Below are 26,026 nucleotides of genomic sequence, written 5' to 3'. Positions count from 1 at the left end.
ATCATTATACCTCCCACTTTGTTCTTACTTCTCAAGATTGTTGTGGCCTATTTTTTTAAAATCTTCGCAGAGTTCAAGATCACAGAGACTTTCTCTTATAATATTATTGACTATAATATCAACTGGAATTGAAAAAAAATTTGAAAAAGAGACTTTTTCTTATGTTTCATACTAGAGGAGTTATAGGTTTATTTTTTAAAGGATGGCGAAAATTAGAGGAGACAGCATTGAGGAATGTCATTCCTGCCATTAGGGGAGAGGTAGATGATAGCTAACACACTGGACAGAAAGCATCTGGCTCGTTCAGATGAGTCTAGAGAGTCTTGCTCTGCAATCTGGTAGCCTCCCCTTTCTTTAGAGTGGAATGAAACAGAGTTTATATTCAGGTGGTACAGAGCCTAGCCCGACGGCAACTGGGGTGGTGTCAATGTCCTTCGGATCAACCAGAGATTTCAAGGTAAAATGCTGTAAAATGTTGGTCAGTAGTAAAAAGAGCTCCATGCGGGCCAGGCCTTCTCCAGCACAAACTCTTTTTCCTAAAAATGACACATAAATTAAATATTCATTTAATTCTATTTCTGAGTTAGCACACAGGGTGACTTTAAAAATATGAAACAATTAAATAAATATATTAATAAAAGACTAATTAACCAATGGATTCTTCTAGCTACACTGAAACCTGGCTTTCTTCTTTTCCTCAGCACATATTTTTGTGTGCGTGCTATATGAAAAAATCTTTTCTACGCACCCACATTGGATTTGCTTTGCTGAAGCTTGTCAGTGACATTTTTCTACACACACACACACTCTTTCACATATCCCAATTGGCATGAGACACACAGTCTACTTTTCCATCTACCTCCAACCCAAGACTCAACAGCAGATTTACTTCTCCTTATCTGGACTCTAAAGGATAATCTTAACTTTGTCATGTCCCTGCTTTAAAAATTTTCAAGGGCGTACCATTGCCCAGTATAAAGAGAAACATCACAAACTAGCCACAAACTTTACTAATTATTTATCAATCCCAAACAGACTGGCAATTTCAAATGTTATCTCAGATTCCAAGTCATTCTCCAAATGAAATAGTCTTCCCCTCTGCTCTGCCTGCTGATATTCTCCATATCCTTCTAGATCCAGCTCAGGTGTCTTTTATTGTATGGAAACTTCTTTGACATGCTTAAGGTATGTAATTCACTCCCTTATCTTTTCCACAACCCACAAATTAATGCTTCTAATATAGCACACTTCACATGAAATTATAGTATTCATCTGTCTCACAGATTGGAATATAAGCTCTTAAAGTAAGGCCTTAGATCTTGTAATGGTACCCACAGAGTCAGGACAAAAGCAAGCCTGCAAGCCCTGTGATATAAATGGAAATCTCGAGCAGGCTCATTATGTAACAGTGGCCCAAATACAGGAAGAAAGACAAGGAGGAGTACAGCAGTGTCTTGCTTTGCAATCATCTCTGGATATTGCACATGATCTTGGGAACACAAGACCAAGGGTTACTTGATACCTATTTTCTTAGATATTTAATCAGGAGCAAATCTCCAAATTTTGACTCTGTTTCAGTGACTTCTATAGGAAAGGTGCTTCATCCCGTACTCTTCCCACTGTTTCTCCTTTGGAGGGTGCTGAAAATTCTGTGTTTCTTCACCCTTCCAAGCCCATTCTGTGTGTGTTTGTCTTTTATGTTTACTCTGTGTTAAGGAGATGCCTATGGAATGCATAAACCCAGAAGTTAGTTCCCCCCTCAGTTCTGAATAGATTTAGAGGATTAGATGTTGACACAGAGTATTACTTGCTCAATCCCACCCTGCCAGGCCACAATTTAGGCAGCGGCTGTATTCCTCTACCTAATGATACATCTCCTGTCGAGGCATCCACTCCCTCTTTGCTAAAGATCTCTTTGGTTTCCAGTAATACCCTCCTTCCCTCGTTCCTTCCAACCGAGGATGGTAACGTCTTGCTGTTGGTGCTAGCCCCTGAGTACTTTACAACACCTTCTTACTTCCCATAATCCTGCTCATACCTCTGAAAACAGCCTTTTTATTAAACTCTCTTTAATTGACCTTTTCGTGTACACCACCTATTTCTTTCCAGGACCCTGACAAATTAAAGGAAGATACTCAAATGCTACTTCCTACAAGAAATTTCCCCTTACCCTCCATCTGCTCTGCCCTCTGCCCCTGCCCACTTCAAAAGGCAAAAATCAGGAGCTTCCCTGTCTGGGCTCCCACAACAGCCCCTTGAGAGCATTTGTCTCTCTGCAGTCTCATTGTTAATTTGCCTTCCTCTCTCCTAGAGAGAGAATCTGTTTGTTGTTCACATTTATACCCTTGGATTTGAACATGAATCTGCTACACATACAGTCCTCAGTGAAGTGTATTGAGTGAACTGGCTTCCCAGGGCAGGTGAGAAAGGTCTTCGTGGAACTGGATGTCTGGGAGGAGCTCGTAGGAATCTCAGTAGTGGGTTATGGGACAGAACTCAGGGAGCAGCCTCCAATCCAAGGAGAACCTGGACTTTGGGAGTGGTGCCTCTGGCCTCCTACAAATGACAATTTATCCAGACCAGAGTCACCTCCATGCAAAGCCCTGCCTCATGTCATTTGATCCCTGATGTACAGATAAAAATGAAGCTTGCTTGCCTGCTGAAAAAGGCATGAAGTAGTCACTCTTCTTAAAGTTGCCCTTTTCATCCAGGAAGTGGCCAGGATCAAACTGATCGGGGTTGGGAAACTCTTTGTCATCGCGCAGGAGAGAAGTCAGAGATACGTATATAGTTGTGCCCTGACATAAAGAGAAACAGATAAACTGGATTATAAAGAATGGAGCTTGGGCGGGGGAAAAAAGTCCCTTATCTAATCCTTTTGTTTTATAGATGAGGAGACTGAGGCATAAAAAGGAGAATTTATTTACATCATGTCACAAAAGAAATTAATGACCAAGCTTAACAAGTCTTAAATCATACAATGCCAGTCCAGGGCACTGTTCACTGATTCCAAGGCCATGCTCTTCAGTTTGTAACCTGACACCAGCACTCGCTTTTCAGAAAATTTAGGAAGATCCCTGGAGTACATTGTTCTTAACAAATAAATTGCACTATTGTCTAAAAGTGCTGATGTCACTGAAAATCTAACTCATTCTCTTTGAAACCAAGTATGAGCTCTTCTTAAAACTCTACTTGAGTGGCCATATTCATGAAAACCATTTACTTCCCCATCAGGATGAGTCTGGTAAGTATCCCCTCCTCCTACTATGTTCTTTCAATTGAATTGTTTCATATTTTATTCATGAAAATTTTGACAAATAAGTGAAACAGGTAGTTGGTGAGGCAAAGGGAGTACAGGCTACTGGTTAAGTGGCAGGACTAATAAAACATACCCTAGAAAGCAGAGAAGTGGACAGCAGATTGGGCTAATGGACAGGCAGTGTACTGAAAATCCTGTGGTAATCTAAGCAGTATTGTATTTATAAAATTGTATCAACAAACTAGAAGGAAAAGAGCATGTGGTCAGAAGGCAAGATACCTGAGTTATGATTAGCAATACTTGTAGACGGTTAGGCCACCTGTAATTCTATTACTGTGATAGTTGATAACCTAAGATTCCCAAGGAGGAGTATAGATGAAATACATAGGATTTCTCACCTTGGGTAGAAGATATTCTCTGAACATAGTATCCTGAGTCACCGAATGGGGCAGACTGTTGGGGACAAGGTCTATGTATCTCTGGACCTCGTGCACCACGGCATCTGTGTAGGGCATGTGGCTCCTGTCCTGCATGCAGGGGCTCCGGTGTCTGCCAACCACATGCTCAATCTCTTCCTGGATTTTAGCTGGCAAGGCAGGAGTCAGAATTAATGTGAAATGGAAATGACATGAAATGATTTTTTTTATTATTTTTCAATTACAGTTGACATACACTATTATATTTTCAGGTGTACAACACAGTGATTAGAGATTTATATAATTTATGAAGTGATCATCGCGATAAATCTCATACTCACCTGACACCATACCTAGTTATTACAATATTGTTGACTACATTCCTTATGCTATGTTTTACATCCCATGACTATTTTATAACTACCAATTTGTACTTCTTAATCCCTTCCCCTTTTTCAGCCTCCCCCAATCCCCAATGCCTCTTCCATCTGGCCACCATAAATATGTTCTCTGTATCTATGAGTTCATTTCTTTTGTGTTTGTTAGTTTATTTTGTTCTTTCGATTCCACATAAAAGTGAAATCATATGATATTTGTCTTTCTCTGTCTGACTTACTCCACTCAGTAAAATCCTTCTAGGTCCATCCATGTTGTTGCAGATGGCAAGATTTCATTCTTTTATATGCCTGAGAAATATTCCATTGTATATATGCACCACCTCTTCTATATCCATTCATCCATTGATGGATACCCAGGATGCCTCTATATCTTGACTACTGTAAATAATGATGCAGTGAACACATGGATGCACATGTCCCTTCTAAGTAGTGTTTTCGGTCTTTGGATAAATACCCAGAAGTGGGATTACTGGGTCATTCTTTAGCTCTTGTTATAAATAGACTTTGTTTTAAAGTCTATTTTGTCTGGTATGAGTATTGCTATCCCCACTTTTTTGTTTGTTTCCATTTTCATGTAATATTTTTTTCCATCCCTTTACTTTCAGTCTGTGTTTGTCTTTCAATCTGAAGTATCTTGTAGGCAGCACATGTCAGGGTCTTGTTTTCTTATCCATTCAGCCACCCTGTCTTTTGATTAGAGTACTTAATCCACTTATATTAAAAGTAATTGTATATATATATATATATATATATATATATATATATATATATAGTTATTGCCATTTTACTATTCATATTTTTTATTGTTTTTCTTCTCCTTCTCCTTCTTAAAAAAGTCCCTCTAACATTTCTTGTAATACTGGTTTGGTGCTGATCAACTCCTTTAGCTTTTTCTTGTCTGGAAAGCTCTTTATCTGTCCTTCAGTTCTAAATGATAGCTTTGCTGGGTAGAGTAATCTTGGTTTTATGTCCTTACTTTTCATCACTTTGAATATTATGTGCCAATCCCTTCTGATCTGCAAAGTTCCTGTTGAGAAATCAGCTGACAGTCTTATGAAAGCTCACTTGTAGGTAACTAACTGCTTTTCTCTTGCTGCTTTTAAGATTTTCTTTTTGTCTTTAACCTTTGTCATTTTAATTATGATGTGTCTTGGTGTGGGCCTCTTTGGATTCATCTTATTTGGGACTCTCTTCGTTTTCCGGACTTGTATGTCTATTTCCTTTGCCAGGTTAGGGAAGTTTTCTATCATTATTTCTTCTAATAGGTTTTCATTTTTTTGTTCTTTCTCTTCTCCTTCTGGTATCTCTATGATGAGAATGTTGGTATGCTTGATGTTGTCCCAGAGGCCCTGTAAACTATCCTCATATTTTTTGGATTCTTTTTTTCTTTTTGCTGTTCTGATTGGGTATTTTCTGCTACCTTATCTTCTAAATCACTGATTTAATCCTCTGCTTCATCTAATCTACTGTTGATTCCCTCTAATGTAGTCTACATTTCAGTTGTAGTATTCTTCATTTCTGAGTGATTCTTTGTAATATTTTCTAGCTCCATTTTCATGTTTCCTATCTCTTTGTTGAAGTTTTCACTGAGATCATTGCGCATTCGTATAGCCAGTGTTTTGAAGTCTGCATCTGGCAGACTGCTTGTTTTCATTTTATTTAGTTCTTTTTCTGGAGCTTTGTTCTGTTATTTTATTTGGGACATGTTTCTCTGTCTCCTCATTTTGGCTGCTTCCCTGTGTTTATTTCTATATATTAGGTAGGACTGTTATGTCTCCCAGCCTTAGTAGAGTGGTATTATGTAGTAGGTGTCTTGTGGGGCCCAGTGGCATAGTCTTCCCAGTCACCTGAGCCAGGTGCTCCAGGTATGTCCCTTGCATGGGTTGTGTGTGTCCTCCTGTTGTAGTTGAGCCCTGGTTGCTGTTTGCACATGAATGGGAGGGACTGACCCTCAGGCTCACTGGTTGAGGACTTCCTGTGACTACAGTGGAGGAGCTGCTGTGCAGGGGCTGACAATAAGGAGCAGGATTTGCTTCAGCAGGGCTCAGGTGCCTGCCCAGTCTGCCCTTTGGATGTGTCATTCTTGGAGGCAGCTGGGTGGTGCTATAGCTTGGTCCAAAGCTGGCCACCTGATGTGCTACTCCCGGGGCCCTCTGGGAGGGGCCCCACTGCAGGCCAAGTTCAGCTGCAGCCCGTGCTCTGCTGGGGCCCACCTAGCATCAGCTACAAAGCAATCCACAGGTGGCTGCCAACTTCACTGGGCTTGGAGGTGCCTTGAGAGGTTAAGCTGTGAACTGAGGCTGGCTGCTGCTAGTGCCAGGCTTGTGGCTGCTCAGCAAGTGGTACGGGACATGTTGAAGCCAGATTCTGCTTGTTTGGGTTTTGAAAACCCTTGAGAGATTTCAGGAAAGTCCACCGCATGAACCAAGACAGGCCGTTTAAGTGGTAAAGGCAGTGGAAGTGGCTTGGGTGTGCCCCAACACTTCCCCTCCCAATTTTTAACCACCACATGTGGCTGTGGGACCAGCCCATTCTGTGTCTCTGTCCTTCTTACCAGTCTTGAGGTCGCTTCTTCTGTATGTCCTTAGTTGCAGGACTTCCATTCACCTAGACTTCAGGCAATTTTCAATGATGGTTGTTCTGTAGTTTAGTTATAATTTTGATGTGGTTGTGAGAAGAAGCAAGCACAGTATTTACCTACTCTGCCATCTTGACCTGGGCTCTGAAATGATCTTCTTAATTATAGTTACATAGTGGTGGGAGATGGGGAAAAGGGAAAATTACATATAACTACTTCCATAAGGGATAAAAACAAACAGAATTTCAGTTTCCCAGGCAAATTGGAATTTCATTAGAGACTTAAATATATATATATACATAAAACACAATTGTACCATGAAATTCATTTGTCAACACTGATTCTATGTTTTGTGTACTTTTGTTTGATAGACTTAGGGGTCTAGGATCTTGAATGCTCTCTACAAACCATGTAGTTTAACCCCTTTTTATATGCCAGTTTTTGTTTTAAATATGTATGTTCCAAGAGGGCAAGAGCTATCCAGTAAATGCTTAATAAATAGAGCAATTAAATAAGATGTTTAGCTGACTCAGCACATAGGAACAAGAACTAAGTTAACATTTATTTAGAAAGCAAAATTCAACAGGCATGCTGTATTATTTATTATATAACTTTATAATTCCTCAAAATAGCTCAATGTGTTGGGTATTATTTTATGTATCTTAAAAATGAAGAAACATGGACACATGCAAAAAAATGAAACTGGACCACCTCCTTACACCATATACAAAAATAAATTCAAAATGACTTAAAATCTTAAAGGTAAGATCTGAAACCATAAAATTCCTAGAAGAAAATATAGGAAGAAGCTTTACAGACATTACCTGGAATAAGATTTTTACTGATATATCCCCTCATGCAAGGGAAGTAAAAGAAAAAATAAACGTGTGGGATTACATCAAACTAAAAAGTTTTTTCACAGCAAAGGAAACCATCAATAAACCAAAAAGGATCCTACTGAATGGGAAAAGATATTTGCCAATGATATATCCGATACGGGATTAATATCCCAAATTTATAAAAAAACTCACTCAACTCAACTCAAAAAAAACAAACAACCCAATTAAAAAATGGGCAGAGGACATGAAGAGACATTTTTCTAAAAAGGACATACAGATGGCAAACAGACATATGAAAAAAATGCTCAACCTCACTAACCATCAGAGAAATGCAAATAAAAACCACAATGAGATACGACCTCACCCCAGTCAAAATGGCTATCATCAATAAATCAACAAACAAGTGCTGGCGAAGATGTGGAGAAAAGGAACCCTTGTGCACTGTTGTCGGGATTGCAGATTGGTGCAGCCACTATGGAAAACAGTATGGAGGTATCTCAAAAATATGAAAATGGAACTACCCTATGATCCAGCAATTCCACTCCTAGGTATCTAGCCGGAGAAATCCAAAACTCTAATTTAAAAAAATTTATGCACTCCTATGTTTATTCCAGCATATACACAATAGCCAAGACATGGAAACAACCAAAATGCCCATCGGTAGACAACTGGATTAAGAAACTGTGGTACATATATACAATGGAGTATTACACAGCCATAAAGAAGAATGAAATCTTACCATTTGCAACAACATGGATGGACCTAGCGAACATTATGTTAAGTGAAATAAGTCAGACAGAGAAAGACAAATACCATATGATCTCACTTATATGTGGAATCTAAAGAAGAGAATAAGTGAATGAACTAGTCAGAAACAGTTTCAGTGACATAAAGGAAAAACTGAGGGTTGCTAGATGGGGGGCGGTGGGGATAAGGGACAAGGTGAGGGGATTGGAAAGCACAGTTGGTAACCACAAGATTGCCATGGGGTTACAAAAGTTAATTTGGGGAATATAATCAATAATGTTGTAAAGATTTTGTAGGGTATCAATGGACACTTGTCTCATTAGGGAGACCACTTCAAGGATGATGTAGATGCCTGATCACTGCACTGTACACCTGAAGCTGAAGCTGAACAATAATAAATGTCAACTACAAGGTCGTGTGTGTGTGTGTGTGTGTAGTTACAAGAAGTGGAGTACAGCATTAGGAATAGAGACAGTGGAAATGTAATGGCTGTGTGCGATGTCAGAGGGATAGTAGATGGGGGGAGGGGGGTTGACACAGTGTGAGGGATATAAATGATAAACGTCTAAGTATTACTTTGTTTTGTGCACCTGAAACTAATAAAAAAAATTTTAAAAATGAGGAAACAGATCCAGAAAAGTAAATATATTTCTTAAGGACATCAGGTATTATGTGGTTTTTCTCATTTCCAAACCCACAATCTCAGAAATTGAACAAGACTGAAAGTAATTTGTATTAGTGAATTATATTTTTCTTTTACCTACAAAGTATATCAAGTTAATGATACATAATTTAAGTAGGACTATCTATTAGTTAAAACAAATGCTTATTAACTTTTTCTTATGAGGGAAAGACTCTATGAATGTTAGGAAGTATTGTCATCTCCCTTAAACAGATGAAGCACCAGCATATCTGGAAAGAGGTAATCATGAGTCTGAGGTCACACAGCTACTACTCCAACACCACATTACCACTTTAGTCAAATGGTATTCAACTACAGCCAGAAGAATGTGTCTTTGTAATGGAGCATATAAAAATTCTATGGCTTAAGAGTTCTAAAGAAGAAAAGGTTAGGAATTTTAGAGAAGATTTAAACTTCACCTTCTCAGGTTGAGATGCTAGACTTTTGTCTAGAAACAAGTGATTATATAAAGTGGTTAGGAACTGTTTATAAATCAGATGCTTAGTAGAATGGCACAGTGAGAGATGAAGATGGGAAGAAAAGGAAAATATAAATGGACATGATGCAAGAAAAATCCCAAATGGGAACTGGAAATGGAAGCAATGGGGAAATATGACACAAGAAGTGTTTTTGCAACATATACAAGATGTAAAGGGTTGGAGAAAAATGGCATATACTATTTATAGTCATAATCAATATAGGTCTTATAAGAGTTAGTGAAGCTATTTGGCTAAAAGAGTCTGTGTCACATGAAAGAAATATATCACCATCATATCCCACAATGAGCACAGGCAAAGGAATTGGAGGCTAAGTTTCTAAATGACACCATTTGGAAAGCATCTCACTTGCTGTGGGAGAGCAGAAGTTTAAACAGAGTAGAAAGATCTGGTGCTGATGTCATGCTGATAAGATTTATGAGATTCAATTGTACTAAAAGTGCCTTAATGTGCCAAAACATGATATAGTGGTGAAGGAAATAATCCTCTTTGATGATGATTCAATAAAAAAGAGGAGGAAAAACGGAAAAGTTGCAGTTGCAAGAGAAATCATGTTTGTGAGGAAAAACCTGTTTCTTCAAAAGGGTATAATTGAAAAGAATTTTTCATTTTTTTTTTTTCATTTAGAAAATAAGTCCCTTTGGTAGAGAAAGATTGTAATTTTGTTGAGTCAATCTTTAGATCGCAAACTCATTTGAATAGAAGTATCCTTTGATGAAAATATACTTATCTGGACATGAAAGGGTATATCAAGTGATATCTTTTTAGAGAATGAGGAAGGCTAATTCTTTCCAGATCTTAAGATAACTCTGCTTACTTCACATGTCCTGATGCAAATCAAGGACACTCTACAATTTACAATTTTCTTGTACATTGTTTAGGCAGGTGAAGAACGGATACTCATCAGTGTTACCTGCCAATTTCTACCTGGAATTTCATTCTGCCCACCCTCTGTGATCATACCTGTGACCTCCGGGTGCTTCAGCAGGAGCAGGAGAGCATATTTCAGCGTGATGCTCGTTGTCTCTGTCCCAGCAGAAAACACATCCCATACGGTACTGATCAAGTTGTGCATGGTAAATTCAGACTGTTTATTGTGCTTTTCCTAGCAATGATAAGTTAGAATTACTTGATAAATAAAAGAGCCTTAAAGATAACGTAAAATAACTCAATATAACATCATTATTTGCTTAATTTGCTTATTTGGCAAATTAAGGCAGACATTCGAGAGGGCTATCGCTGAAGGTAAAGTTAGATGAGTTGTTAGGATTCCTTCAAATAGTTAAAATAAGTTCAGAGTTACAAACTTCCAATAAGTCCTTTGTGATTCCTCACTTTCTTACCCACAAGAGCCAGTCAGTTCTTCCACAATTCTCTCAGATGTAATTTTTATCAAGTCATCACCGCTACTCACTGCCATCTCCAGCATCTATTGTCTATTTTATCATGTCTAAATTTCTCATTCAAGCCTCCACCCCTAAATGGCATCACTATTCCCAATGTCATCAGTCACTACACCCAGAACAGTTCCTCAGTTACAATCAAGATCCCTTTTTTTTTTTTAAATTTTATTTTATTAAATTTATTGGGGTGACAATTGTTAGTAAAATTACATAGATTTCAGGTGTACAATTCTGTATTACATCATCTATAAATCCCATTGTGTGTTCATCACCCAGAGTCAGTTCTCCTTCCATCACCATATATTCGATCTCCCTTACCCTCATCTCCCCCCACCCCCCACCCCCACCCCCATGAGAGAGCACACTTGATCACTGCAGTTATCATTCCCTAGACTTAGATTTTCCTCTACCTCATCTGAGAAGATTTCTAGTTTATTTCCAAAGGTAAGTCTTTCTAGATTTCTATCCATTCTTGTGTTCCCTCATAGGTTACATCTTCCATTCACGGAACTCATTTTATGAATGAGAATATGTTTTTTTTATCATTAACATTCCCTGTGTACATGCTTGGTTGTGTGTGTGCTTCAATCTGCTCCTAAATAAAGAACCAGCTCTAACATGGTAAATATAAAACCTTCTAAATTGTTTTTAGTGAGAACTTAGAAGTATCTCAAGACACCCAATATGGTGTGCACCAGCAATTAATACATCCTTAGGAGGTAGCATTTGTTTTACTATCCCAGTTTTACTGGGAAGATCAAAGCCAATCCATGAATCACATCACCCACAAAGATGAAGTAGCAGGTCAGGGTCATTTATACCTTTTCCATTTTAATCAGGAAGTAGTCAATGAAGTCTCGAGGGTTATTGAAATCCAGGGAATCTTGGTGTTCTTTCACTTTCTCCATAATAAAATTTTGTTGTTCAGCAACGTTTTTAAGTAAATCATTATGACTTCCTGGGAGATAACGCATTACAAAAGGGAAAGCATTGTAGAGCTGAAAGAGTAAAGAATCATTCATTAATCCACTCACCAAATTATTACAGGTCTATATCAGACACTTTGCTATATGCTGAGTGGATAAAGATGAATAAAACATGCTTCCTGCACTAGAACATACAGTATTTTACCGTATATAATGTGCTCCCATGTATAATATGCACCCACGTTTTTGGCCCAAATTTTCAGGGATAAAACTCTTTTAAGTTTTCAATTCAAATTTTTGTTTGTTTACATTTATGTACTTGTTTTGGGTATTATAAAGGAATTTTAGCATTTATTTTTTAACGTATAATGGTACAAGAAAATCTATGTAACAAATAATTACGAAACACAAGAACAGATACAATGTACAAGAAATTTATGTACTGGTGACAAGTTTATGATATCATTGAGCATCTTTTCATATGTCTATGGCCATCTGTATGTTCTCTTTGGAGAAATGTCTATTCAGGTCCTCTGCTCCATTTTGAATTGGATTGTGTTTTTGGTGTTGAGTTGAATAAGTTCTTTATAAATTTTGGATATTAACCTGTTATCAGATGTATCATTGGTGAATATCTTCTTGCATTCAGTAGGCTGTCTTTTTTATTGGCATTTTAATTATGATGTGTCTTGACACGGGCTTCTTTGGGTTCATCTTGTTTGGGACTCTATGTGCTTCCTGGGCTTCAATGTCTATTTCCTTCTCTAGGTTAGGGAAGTTTTCAGTCATTATTTCTTCAAATATGTTCTCAATGCCTTGCTCTCTCTCTCCTTCTGGTACCCCTATGATGCAAATGTTGTTATGCTTGATCTTGTACCAGAGGCCTCTTAAACTTTCCTTACTTTTTTGGATTCTTTTTTCTTTTTGTTGTTCTGATTGGGTGTTTTCTGCTACCTCTTCTTCCAAATCATTTTGATCCTCTGCTTCATTTAGTCTGCTAGTGATTCCTTCTAGGGCATTCTATGTTTCAGTTATTGTATTCCTCACTTCTGACTGGTTCTTTTTTATGGTTTCTATGTCCTTTTTAGGTTTCCTATCTCTTTGTTGAAGTTCTCACTAAGTTCCTTGAGCATCCTTATAACCATTGTGTTGAACTCTGTATCTGGTAGGTTGTTTGCCTCCATTTTGTTTAGTTATTTTTCTGGAGTTTTCTCCTATTCTTTCATTTGGGAGATATTTCTTTGTTTCCTCCCTTGGGCTGCCTCTCTGTGTTTGTTTCTATGTGTTAGGAAGGGCTGCTATGTCCCCAAGTCTTGGCTAGGTGGCCATATATAGTAGATGCCCTGTGGGGCCCAGTGGCACAGGATCCCTGGCCACCTACACTGGGTGCTCCAGGAGTGTCCCTCATATGGGTTGTGTGTGTCTTCCTTTTGTAGTTGAACCTTAATTGCTATTGCACATCAGGTGTGATTGACCCTCAGGCTGATTGGCTGTCGAGTTTGGCAACTTCCACAGCTTATGGGCTGCTGTGGAGGAGGCTTACCCTGTGGAGCGGGATTTGCCCCAATGGGCTCCGGTGCCTACTGACCTTGACCTTTGGGTGTGTCACTTGTGGGGCTAATTGTATGGTGCTCTGCTGTGCTCTGAAGCTGACCTCTGGGTATGTTGGTCTGAGGCCTCTTGGGAGGGGCTCCAGTACAGGCCACTGCCTATGATTTGCCTGGGACGACCTGGTAGGATCTACAAAGCATCCATGTTTGGTCACTGCCTGTGATCACCTGGAGGCATGTGGGAGAGGCCACACTGCAAACCAAGGACAGCTGCTACCAGTCCTGGGCCTGGAATAGATCTACAAAAAGCCCAGGGCACCACGAGGTAGCTTATTTTTCCTGAGGCACTTTACACCCTCAAGAATGTGTACATTGCCCTGCTTCATCTGGCCATTCCCAACCCTAGAATTTACTGACTCTGCTTTAGACAATACCTTCATGACTTAACAGCACTTGGTAGGCACTCAAGTAATTTATTCAGGTTGGTAGCTTGTATCAAACTAGATAGAGAATCGAGAAATCTATATTCTAGGTCTAGCTCATTTCTTGTCTTGGCTAGGCTACTTTGGAAATATGCATAATAGCTCTGGTGATAGTTTCTTGTTCCAAAAAATGAGGAGTTGATTGTTTGTTCTCCAGGGTCCTTCCCAAGTGGAACACATTATGACCTTATGATCGACAAAGAATTTTAGATGTAAATGATTGTATATCATAGGTTACTAACATTTTTCTGACAGTATAGTATAGTAAGAAATATATTTTACACTACCACCCTCTTCATCTATAGATATAAAACTCAGAGAAAAAAAAGTTTCTCAAAAAATACCTTATTATATTTTTCATGCACTATAATATTTTTCTTTCTATTACTATATTTCATGTTTTAAATTTATTTCAATACATTAAATTGATTGATAACTCACTAAGTGGTTTCAAATGATAATTTGATAAACATTACTTTAGCAATTTTAAAATAGGGTAAAGGGATGGGGTAGGCATGAGGAATAGATTAGAAAATTATTTTCCATTTAAAGAGAACTTTGACTTTACCTGTGTCGAGAGGGCGCTTACAATGTTGAAGTTTTCATGAAAATACTTTAGCAAGGTTGACAATTTCTCATCACTGTAATCAAAACGATTCTGGAATATAATGGAGCAGATCACATTGCAGGGAACACAGGACAGAAGGAAAGATGGATCACAGGGAGATGCTAAAAACAATATAAGTTAAAAGTTAGAGGGGTGGCCGGATGGCTCAGTTGGTTAGAGCGCATGCTCTTGGCAACAGGGTTGCCAGTTCGATTCCCACATGGACCAGTGAGCTGCGCCCTCCACAACTAGATTGAAGAACAATGACTTGAAGCTGATGGGCCCTAGAAAAAACACACTGTTCCCCCATATTCCCCAATAAAAATTTTTAAAAAATTTAGAAAAACAAATAAAAGTTAAAACAGAATTTTAATATACATCTTAAGTTGACTGTTTAAAATAACTGAGAAGATTGACTTCTAAGATTAATTAAGTATAGGAGCTACCTGGGCATGCCATCATCACTATAAACTCAACAGGCCTAAAATAAAATGTATTGTCTTTCCCAAAACAAAACTGTGTAATCCAGTCAAACTTATTTATTAATTTTCCCCCAAGTATTCTCCCACTTACAATATTCTCCAAATAAAAGCCACAAGGTAATTTACAAGAGGGAGGTCATTAAAAAATATCTTTAAAAGTGTAAAATTTAGCTCTCCGTGTGAATACTTCTTCATGATGCCCATAAGAAACTGAGTGACCTAATAAGAAAATCAAGAGACTGAGGAAACTTGAAATCACATTTCACAAAACACAGTTTTAAAAAGTTGGATATACTTTTCTTATAGAAGAGAGAATAATGAGAAAAATTGGAATTGCATTCAGATATTTGAAAAAATGTTATAGCATTGGAAATAGCTTTCTATATATAATAAAGAGTATCACTCCATATTTTGGTGTTTGGCTGCTGACAGCTTTTAAGCCTTCCTTTTCTTCCTCTACTCACATCTGGACAAACTGATAAAAAAGGTCAATTGTTCCCTCGTTGGGCACAAGTACAGTGTTTAAACCACACAAACCCTGGCCAGCACACAGAACCCTCATCTCCACCCCAAACCCCTTTAACCACCATAAAAACCTCAAGCCAGTATCCGTTCCCTACCCTGTCAAGCCATTTTTGGAGCCACCCTAGCCTCCACAGAAAGCCTCATTATGTCAGTAATAAACCTTTTCATATAGTATTGAGATGTGCATGGCACCTTCAGTCTCAACATCTAAACAAAATTTTGAGTGGGTGGTCCATCCTGCCTCTTGTGTGGGAACTTCCAAAACAGTACAACTCCAAAAGCAAACACTTAGCAGGGATCAAAAAGTAAAAGTTACAAGGAAAAAAGGCTCTACTCAACATGTGAACGAAAATTCCAACAGTTATAGTTATCTAGTGATGAAATGGGCTACCCTGAGACTGTGTGGTCCCCATAGCTAGGTGGAATCATACAGTCTGGGTGATCAAAGGTCAGGAAACTGAGAGAAGGTCATATTCACTATGAGAAAAAAAATGAATCAGTTAATAATAAATTCTGCTTGAAATATAAATTAAGTGCACCAAATAATTCCCCAGATAATATGTATCGAAACCCAACATTCGTTGACTTACTAATTCCATTTCCAAAATTTTATTCTAAGAAAGTAGTCAGAAATAGGCAATGATTAATATGGATTGCATTGTTTTCATATTAATAGCAACAAAGAACTGAACAGTTTTCTGGCCAAAATTAAAAGACTGGTTAAATAAACTATGGTACATCCAAAATAATGGAATATTGTACTAATCCATTAATAATGTGCTTTAAAAAGCATTTAATATTAAACTGAAACTATTTAATATATTAAATTTAAACATAAGGTTACAGAACAACATATGCAGTGTAAGCCTCATGCTCTTATCCCTTCTTTTTCTAGGTCTCCCTTCCATTCCTAGATAATATGTGTCAAAAGTCCAAACAATGTCCATTGATACTCTACCACCATTTCCAGAAATTTATTCTAAGGAAGAAATCAGAATTATGCAAATATTTGTAATAATTGCATTTTTAGTATATGTGCTGCTGAAGCGAGCACAATAATTGCATTTTTAATATTAGCAAAAGAAAAGGGAAACAACCCATCTGGACAGTAATATAACACTGGTTTAAAAACATGATGGCAATTCAAGATATAGAATATAGTATTATTTAGTTAATAATGTTCATGAAAAATATTTAAATATTGAGGTTAAAAACCACATGTATCTCATGATCCTGATCTTACTCCTTTCCTGCCAAGTCTCCTGCCCACTCCTTTCTCTTCTATACCCTCTCCTAGCCCCACATGTGCCCACACGTATACACACTGTGTAGATTTATGCTACCGCAGCTGACTCCTTTCATACCTACACTCTATGTGAGCTGTAATGCTGCCCTATGCATGGAGAAGGTTTTGGCATGAATTCTACCACTGACCCACCAATGCTTTTTTTTTTTTTTTTCAGTTTTACTGAAATATAATTAACTTTACCTCTTACTGCTGTTATGTGAGCAAAAAGTAAACTTTTATTGTACATATCTCTCTGTAGTCTTTTTGTAGTAGCATGTAGTCTAGCCAAACTATGACCATTAATTACATAAAGAAATACATACCATTGGTTTTTCTTAATGCTTCCACCAGACACAAGGCTTCCTCTTGAATTCTGTCTTCAATACTCTTCTTTCCCATTCCCATATTCCGCAAAACCATGAGGGAGAAACGCCGGGTTTGCTTCCATACTTCTCCATTGCTGAAAACAATTCCTATTAGGCCAAAAAAAAAAAAAAGAGAGAGAGAGAGAGAGAGAGAGAGAGAGAGAGAGAAGAATAACTTCCATTGCCATGAATTATAGCCAAGAGTCTTTATCTGAGGAAATAATAATGACACTTATGCAGAGATGTAAAAATAGGCTGGGCCAGCCTCAGGAATTCCCATTAAGCCCTAGTTCACCTGCCTTCTCTCTTAATCCAGCCCAGAATGTTACCATCTAGACTCTTGGTTTTACAGAGTACTAAACTCTTCTTTGTCCATTAACTCCTCTAAACCTCTATGTTTTGTCCTCATTTAACTGATGAGAATACTGAAGATCATGGAGGGAAAAGGCTTGCTCTTGAATTACACAGGTAATAAATTATGGTGAGTCCAAGTCATGGGTTAAATTTTCAGGGATTACTTTTGTGCATTGTAAGTAAATTTTAGGAGCAGCAATAAATGGAGTCAATTCTCAACAGAAGGAAAGACAGCTCTTGTGCAAAGGAAGCTCATGAAAATCTATTCCTCAGATAAGGAACATAGCCATAGTCCTTCTCATTTTAACATTTGCCCTCTATTTATTAAATCTCTTCCATGAAATGTGGTCTTAACCCCAAGGAAGTTCAACATCAGACTTCCAGTGTCAAGACGAGATCAGGAGAAAAAACAATGCTCCTAGGAAATTGTCCAGGAATATCTTAGAGAAAATAGGAGGAAAGGACTGCATTCAGGCCATGTCTCTTTTTGCTGGAACCCAGTGACCATCCAGAGCACTGGACAGCTTAAGACCAGTTCCAAAAACAAATGAAAGACAGTTCAAGTACTTAACTTAAAAAGCTTTTTCTAATATCAATTCCAATTCATACTCACTATGTGTTTCTCCATAATCCTCTTTTCAGAGCATATTTGTGCTCTGTATTCTATTGAATAATTCAAATATTTCTAATGCTGTTTTGGAAGAAGAGAAAATTGAAGGCAAGGTCGGAAATATTCCAAACTTTCGTTGGTTCCATGCATACTATGCAAGCTTCCTAAAATAGCTTTTGGCAACCATGACTCAGGACATAAAACAAAATATTTGGTGAACAGGATCATTTAGTCAATTTCCTCTCCCCTCTTTTCTCTCTTTCTCATTATCTTTACAGGCTGTGATTTAAAATGTACATGACTTAGTCACAGATTCATAGAACATTAATGGTTAGTTGGTTTGGTCTCATTGGATTTAATGTTTCACGGAGACATTGTGTTACCTTCATAATTTTAAATATGGATTAATGATCCTGTATAGAAAAATGTCATCATTATGATATTTTCATAAATTTCTCTAAATGTTCATAATTTCTCAATTCCTTAGCCTATTTAGAATCTTTGCAACTTACAAATCTACACACACACATCCCCCAAATTGAAGCATACCTGATCCCTGGAAGATTTTGTCTATCACTGGAAAACTGCCTCTGCCAGAAAACTCCTCACTCCGATCAATCAAGGCTTCCTTCACTGCTTCATATCCATACAGCACCACAGTGGGGTTCATGCCAAAATACACGGTGAACACAGGGCCATACTCTTCTGCTAGCTAGCAATGGAACAGAAGATACAGATTAGTGAGAATTTCAAAACTAAAAATGTAGACAAGTGAGGAAAATATTTTTAATCTTACCAAAAGACATTTTAATACTCTTTCAGCCGTTATAAAAGATTTCCACCTGAAACTAATATAACTAATGTAATACTGTATACCAACTATCCTTAAATTTTTTTAAAAAGAAAAAAGTACGCATTTTGGAAAAAATAAGAAAATACAAGTCATTGAATAAAAAACATTTTTTTAATTCAGCTTCTAGACCCAGTAATCTAATAATAAATCACTTTACTTAAATGGTAATTATCATTATATTAGTAGTAACATTGCTACTATTATCACCATCAATAGTTATCCTTTATCCAGCTCCTCCTGTGTGACAGGGTCTGAATCATAAATGTTATGCATATTATTTTATTAACTTCTTTTCTGCCAAACCTGTAATTGCTCCAAATTTCTCCTTCCTTCCTACAGGTACAATAAATGATATGTTTCTCTTCCTGTTTAAGGGAAGTTCCTCCATCTTGCCACATGCGTAGACTAATAATCATCCCTCATCATCCATTCTCTACATGTTCTTTCAGTACCAGAGACCTCTACATTTTAATAATACATAAAGACATGGCAGCGTAGTCATGGACATTTCCCTGCTTCCTTATTTGACCATGTGAATAAGTTTCCACGAACTGATGTCAGCAGAAGTGATGTGTGCAAATCCTACACTGTTGCATAAATGGTCACAGCATGCTCTCCATTTCTCCCCCTACCCATGGGTTGAAATGATAGCATGGAGATGGCCCTACCGGGACCATGCAAATGAGAACACTAGCCTAGGGACACAGGATGGTAAACTACGAGACCGAGAAAGACTGGTTCTCTGAGAGATCTCATGGAACAGAGGCAGCCCACCAGCACTCATCTCTCTATCATTATGTGACATAGAAATAAACTCCTATCTTCTCTAAGCCATTGTATTATTGGAGTCGTTCTCTCACGGTAGCTTATTCAGTTTACTATATGATATAGGACTCATACTCTTTTATCACGTCCAATGTTGGAGTCCTTCTGCTACTTGACAATTCATTCTCCATAAAGCAACCAGAATGATCTTGTCACAGGCAAATGTTACCATGACAGTCCTTTAAGCACTTTATGGCATCACATAGCTCTCATGCTAAAGACCAATATCCTTAAAATCCTTGTAAGACCTACATACTCTGGCCCCTGTTTACCTCTTCAATCTCATCTCACACCGTGTTTTTACTTATTCTCTGGGTTACAACCAAATTGGTCCTTTTTCAGATACTCCAACCAGTAATTCTCCTCCCGTGTGAAAAAGTCTGGAACAAACTTTCATCTGTTCTTTGTCTGGCTAATGCGTAATCATTCTTTAGATCGCAGCTCCAACTTCACTTCCTCAGAGAACCCTTGGCTGACTGTTCCTCCCACCCCTGGTCCTCCAAGCTATATGGCCTCTTTCTACTATATCCCTGATACACGGCTTGTAATCATACACTTATTTGTATGATTATTTCACAACTACATGCCTACCCTCTAGATTGTAAATTCCATAATGCTATGGTCTTTTTTCATTCAACATTGAAAATCCCCAGCGTCTAATATAGTGCCTAACCCCGAGTAGGCATTCAACAACTTGTAGAATACATGATATACTAATACCTTGTGTAAAATAATTATTATTCACTTTTTAAAGAAATGGAAGTTAAAGCTCAGAGATATTTTTAAAACTTGCCCCAAACTGTGAATTAACAAGTGGATGCACTGGGATGCTGACACAATCTTTTTGAATCCAGAGCGAAAACACAAGGAGCTTCCAGGGGCCGTTGTCTGATAACTAGCCATCTCAGGGAAGACAAATTTCAGACAATCCTGTCCAGATTTAAAGAGCTATTGTTGTATAAATAGCTAAGAGCAGAGCACTTATTCACTCATTCATTAAGCACATATAATAGAAACTGTGAAAGTTTCTGAACATTTAGTTATTTCCTCGACTTCACATCAATGTGTACTTTTAGGAAAATTTTAGTGTTGTAACTCTGTAATCAGTAAATTTTAAGAAATTAAAAGCAGTTTCATTACCATTAGAGTTCACCAAAAGGTAATTACTAAAAAGGGGACCTAGATCACAATGTGGACAGGAAATGCCACTTTTAGCAATTTCAACAATCATCTCATAGATCTCATTCTCTTCTGCCAGCCTTCCAGCTGTACACCATTTAAATTCATGTCTAGGTAGCCAATGGACACTTCCTTTTAAGACCACTTCTTTAAAACATAGTGTCTGGCACCATATTTTATTTAGCTATAGGGCTGTCTTAGCTACTTATTGCCAACAATTGGAAGAAAATTAATCATACTTTACCTTGCTTAAGGATTTGGGGATGTTCTTAATATTTATCTGTAGAATATTTCCAATGATTGGGAGAGGAGTGGGGCCAGGTGGCAGCCTCCCTTTGGCATAGCGTTGGTTCCACAGAAAAAGGAGAATCAAGCAAGACAGACAAATTATTAGGACTGTGAAGAGATCCATTGATGTACTCTGTGTAAAAGCTGTTGAAAGCTTTTTAATCCAATGATTTTATAAATGAGTACAACCTGATCACCAAACATGTACTAAGCCTTTGAACTTTTGGATAAATACTGTTCTATCTTCAGTGTACTTTGTGATACTGGTAGAGATTAACACCAAAACAAACAAAATATAAAAGAACGAAAAACAAAATCAGATATCAACAACAGAATGGTGATTACCAGAGGGGAAGGGGGGTGAAGAGAGGGTGAAGAGGGTAAAGGGGGTCAAATATATGGTGACAGAAAGAGACTAGACTTTGGGTGGTGACCACACAATAGAGTATACAGATAGCATATTATAAAGTTGTACACCTGAAATTTATATAATGTTATTAACCAATGTTACCCCAATACATTTAATTTTAAAAATAGTCACCTTAGTATTGATAAATATCTAAGTTTTCAGTGGAAATCATAACTGAAAAATAACTCACTTCATATGATTTCACTTATATGTGGAATCTAAAGAACAAAATAAACAAAACAGAAACAAATTCATAAATACAGAGAACATATTTATGGTGGCCAGATGGAAGAGGCATGGGGGGGCAAAAAAGGGGAAGGGATTAAAATATACAAATTGGTAGTTATAAAATAGTCATGGGATGTAAAGCATAGCACAGGGAATACAGCCAACAGTATTGTAATAACTATGTATGGTGTCAGATAAGTACGAGATTTATCAGGGTGATCACTTTGTAAATTATAAATCTCTAATCACTGTGTTGTACACCTGAAACTAGTATAATATTGCATGTCAACTGTAACTGAAAAAATTTAAAAATTATTTAAAAAATAATAAAATAAAAATAAAAGATTCACCTCCTGAATACACTGCCCAATAACCACTATGGACCAAATACATATGAAGACTAAAAGTGAATTCTGTGTATTAAAAATTAAGTACAAAATAACAATGATGAAAACAACAAAGTTAAGTGTATACACAATAGTTCTAGAAGGTTCTTCATTGCTAGCAAGTACATCAATAACATTTATTTTGCATAAATTTATCGAAAATAAATAGGGGTTTTTGAATATTAAGTAGCCTAATTTAATAATATAGCTACGATATACAACAAACATTACCAACACCAGGAGAGGCAATGAAGAAATATTTTAGTGGCTCTACTGTGCCAGATATTTTCCACCCTGTTAGCTCACTCAAAGAACTTCAAAAACTGCTTTATAATAGAAAAGTTGAGGCTGAGTTATTTTGAAAAGATTCAGATACCTCTCTTCCCAGTTAATAAAGAATAGGACTGGAATTTGAATCCAGGACATCTAATGCATCATGTATGCTAATTATAATTTAAGAAAAGAAGAAATGAGTGTCAATACAACAGCAGCCTGGAGGGAAAGAAGTCCCCCACTTAGGACTTATATCTAGGAGTATCTAGGAGTCATATCTAGGAGTCATGCAGATATGGAGCCCAACACAGGACTCCCAGTGGTTTAGTCTTCCACACTGCTGGTGATGAAATGTGCTCAGTCCTGCAGCAGGAAGAGTCAATCTCAGAGGAAGTCAGCAGGCAGGTCCTGAGAGAGAAAAGCTTCCCTCCATAGCTTCTGTAGCAGCAGAGAAGCAAGGCTAATAAGCATTCACCAAGTAGTCAAGCTTAGGGTAGAACTAACTACATAAAAAATACCTCAGTCTGGAAAGGCCACCATGTCCAGAGTTCACAGACAAGAATATATCAGTTTGGTGCAAAAGTAATGCGGTTTCTGCAATTATTTTTAACCTTTTAAACCACAATTATTTTTGCAGCAACCTAATAATATATTTAGAGCACTTTCTAAGTGTAATAAAATAAAAGTGCCACTTTATATTACGTGAAAGAACCTACTTTAAATAGTCTTCTGTAAAACCACTATTAGATTTTTCAATAAAGTGCCTAGAATGTCAAAGTGCTTTATAAAAGAAAATAAATTGCTTTCTTTAATTCAAAATCAATAATTCTTTTGATTTATAGAAGTCTGTGAAGTTTATGAAGCACTTTTGTGAATATCTTATTATTTGAATCTCACAACTCATGAGACAGGTATTTTTTTTTATCCATTTTACAGATGAGGAAAATGAGAATCAGAACTTACGGAATTCACCCAAATTTCCATTTCTAAGGCAAGGTAAGGATTCCAGTTCTGGTTTTATAACTTGTGAACTCTGCATTGGAAAGTATTTCAATTTAATTATGTTTCAGGAACATTTGTTGAGTAATTATTATGTATCTTGCAGTCTCACTTTGGCAATAAAAAAATTGATTTAAAATTAAACAGTTACAGAGTCAATAGTTTCACCATGACAAATAAAAATGAGAGTTCAGAAAAATTTGTACTTTCGTAATCTTTAGACTTCAGGAAGCCAGGGTCCAAAGATTCAAAGAACTTGATTACAAAGAAATGCCGTAAAAAAAAAAAAAAAGAAAGAAATGCCGTTATTGGCTGTCCAATCCCTCATCTGATGTACACTGCCTCAGGTTCTGGAACAAGAATAGATTTTAAAACAATTTTAGATCATACACCATGATCAAGTAGGATTCATGCCTGATATACAAGGGTGGTTCAACATCCACATATCAATTAATGTGGTACACCACATTAACAAAATGAAAAATAAAAATCATATGATCATATCAATAGATGCAGAAAAAGCATTTGACAAAATCCAGCAGCAATTTATGATAAAAACTCTTAAGAAAGTGGGAACAGAGTGACCATATCTCAACATAATAAAGGCCATATATGATAAACCTACAGTTAACATCATACTCAATGGAGAAAAGCTAAAACCATCCCCTTAAGATCAGGAACAAGGCAAGGTTGCCCACTTTCTCCACTTCTATTCAACATAGTGCTGGAAGTTCTAGCCACAGCAATCAGACAAGAAACGGAAATAAAAGGCATCCAAATTGGTAAGGAGGAAGTACAATTGTCATTATATGCAGATGACATGATACTATATATAGAGAACCCTAAAGACTCCACCAAAAAATTATTAGAACTGATAAATTAATTTAGTAAAGTAGCCGGATACAAAATTAATACTCAGAAATCAGTTGCAATTGTATATACCAATAATAAAATATCAGAAGGAGAAATTAAGAAAACAATCCCATTTATAATTGCTTCAAAGACTATAAAATACCTGGGAATAAATTTAACCAAAGAAGTAAAAGAGCTATACTCAGAAAATTATAAGACACTGAAGAGAGAAATTAAAGAAGATACAAATAGATGGAAACACATAGCATGCTCATGGATAGGAAGAATTAATATCATTAAAATGTCCATGCTGCCTAAGGCAATATACAGATTCAATGTAATTCCTACCAAAATATCAAGGACATTTTTCACAGAAATAGAACTTATAATCCTAAAATTTATATGGAACTATAAAAGACCCCGGAGAGCCTCAGCAATCTTGAGAAATAAGAACAAAGTGGGAGGTATAACGATACCTGACATCAAATTATACTACAAGGCTACAGTAATCAAAACAGCATGGCACTGGCATAAAAACAGACACATAGATCAATGGACAGAATAGTGAGCCCAGAAATAAATCCATGCCTATATGGTCATTTAATCAACGAAAATAGAAGCAAGAATTTACAGTGGGATAAAGACAGTCTATTCAATAAATGGTGCTGGGAAACCTGAACAGACACATGCAAAAAAATGAAGCTGGACCACCTCCTTACACCATATACAAGAATAAATTCAAAATGGGTTAAAGACTTAAATGTAAGATCTGAAACCATAAAATTCCTAGAAGAAAATATAGGAAGAAACTTTACAGATATTACCCAGAGTAAGATTTTTATTGATATATCCCCTTGGGCAAGGGAAATAAGAGAAAAACTAAACATGTGGGATTACATCAAACTAAAAAGTTTTTTCACAGCAAAGGAAACCATCAATAAAACAAAAAGGGATCCTACTGAATGGGAGAAGATAGTTGCCAATGATATATCCAATAAGGGGTTAATATCCCAAATTTATAAAAAACTCAACTCAAAAAAAAAAAAAACAATTAAAAAAAACAATTAAAAAGTGGGCAGAGGACATGAAGAGACATTTTTCTAAAAAGGACATACAGATGGCAAACAGACATAAGAAAAATGCTCAACCTCACTAATCATTAGAGAAATGCAAATAAGAACCACAGTGAGACACCACCTCACCCCAGTCAAAATGGCTGTCATGATGAAATCAACAAACAACAAGTGCTGACGAGATTGTGGAGAAAAGGAACCCTTGTGCACTGCTGGTGGGATTGCAGATTGGTGCAGCCACTATGGAAATCAGTATGGAGGTATCTCAAAAATATGAAAATGGAACTACCTTATGACCCAGCTATTCCACTGCTAGGTATCTATCCAGGGAAATCCAAAACTCTAATTCAAAAAAATGTATGTACCCCTATGTTTATTGCAGCACTATACACAATAGCCAAGACATGGAAACAACGGAAATGGCCCATCGATCGACGACTGGATTAAGAACCTGTAGTACATTTATACAATGGAGTATTACGCAGCCATAAAGAAGAATGAAATCTTACCATTTGCAACAACATGGATGGACCTAGAGAACCTTACGTTAAGTGAAATAAGTCAGACAGAGAAAGACAAATACCATATGATCTCACTTATATGTGGAATCTAAATAAAAGAATAAATGAACGTATTAATCAGAAACAGTCTCA

The 26,026-nt window shown here is 37.0% G+C and overlaps 1 protein-coding gene across 1 annotated transcript; it reads right to left on the bottom strand.

Moving 5' to 3' along the window:
- Positions 1–153: 153 nt before the first annotated feature.
- Positions 154–21,354, bottom strand: LOC109443873 (cytochrome P450 2C21). The gene is made up of 9 exons (XM_019724705.2): positions 21,110–21,354; positions 18,558–18,720; positions 17,003–17,152; positions 14,346–14,506; positions 11,641–11,817; positions 10,380–10,521; positions 3,658–3,845; positions 2,657–2,798; positions 154–536 (listed from the first exon to the last, which is right to left on the bottom strand). The coding sequence occupies exons 1-9, from the start codon at positions 21,275–21,277 to the stop codon at positions 355–357; spliced, it is 1,473 nt and encodes a 490-aa protein (XP_019580264.2). The 5' UTR covers positions 21,278–21,354; the 3' UTR covers positions 154–354.
- Positions 21,355–26,026: the final 4,672 nt, after the last annotated feature.

The sequence above is a fragment of the Rhinolophus sinicus genome, linkage group LG07, assembly GCF_036562045.2.
Source record: "Rhinolophus sinicus isolate RSC01 linkage group LG07, ASM3656204v1, whole genome shotgun sequence".
In the NCBI taxonomy this organism is placed as follows: Eukaryota; Metazoa; Chordata; class Mammalia; order Chiroptera; family Rhinolophidae; genus Rhinolophus; species Rhinolophus sinicus.
The sequence above is the reverse complement of the archived record's forward strand: the minus strand, read 5'-3'. Positions and strand labels throughout refer to the sequence as shown.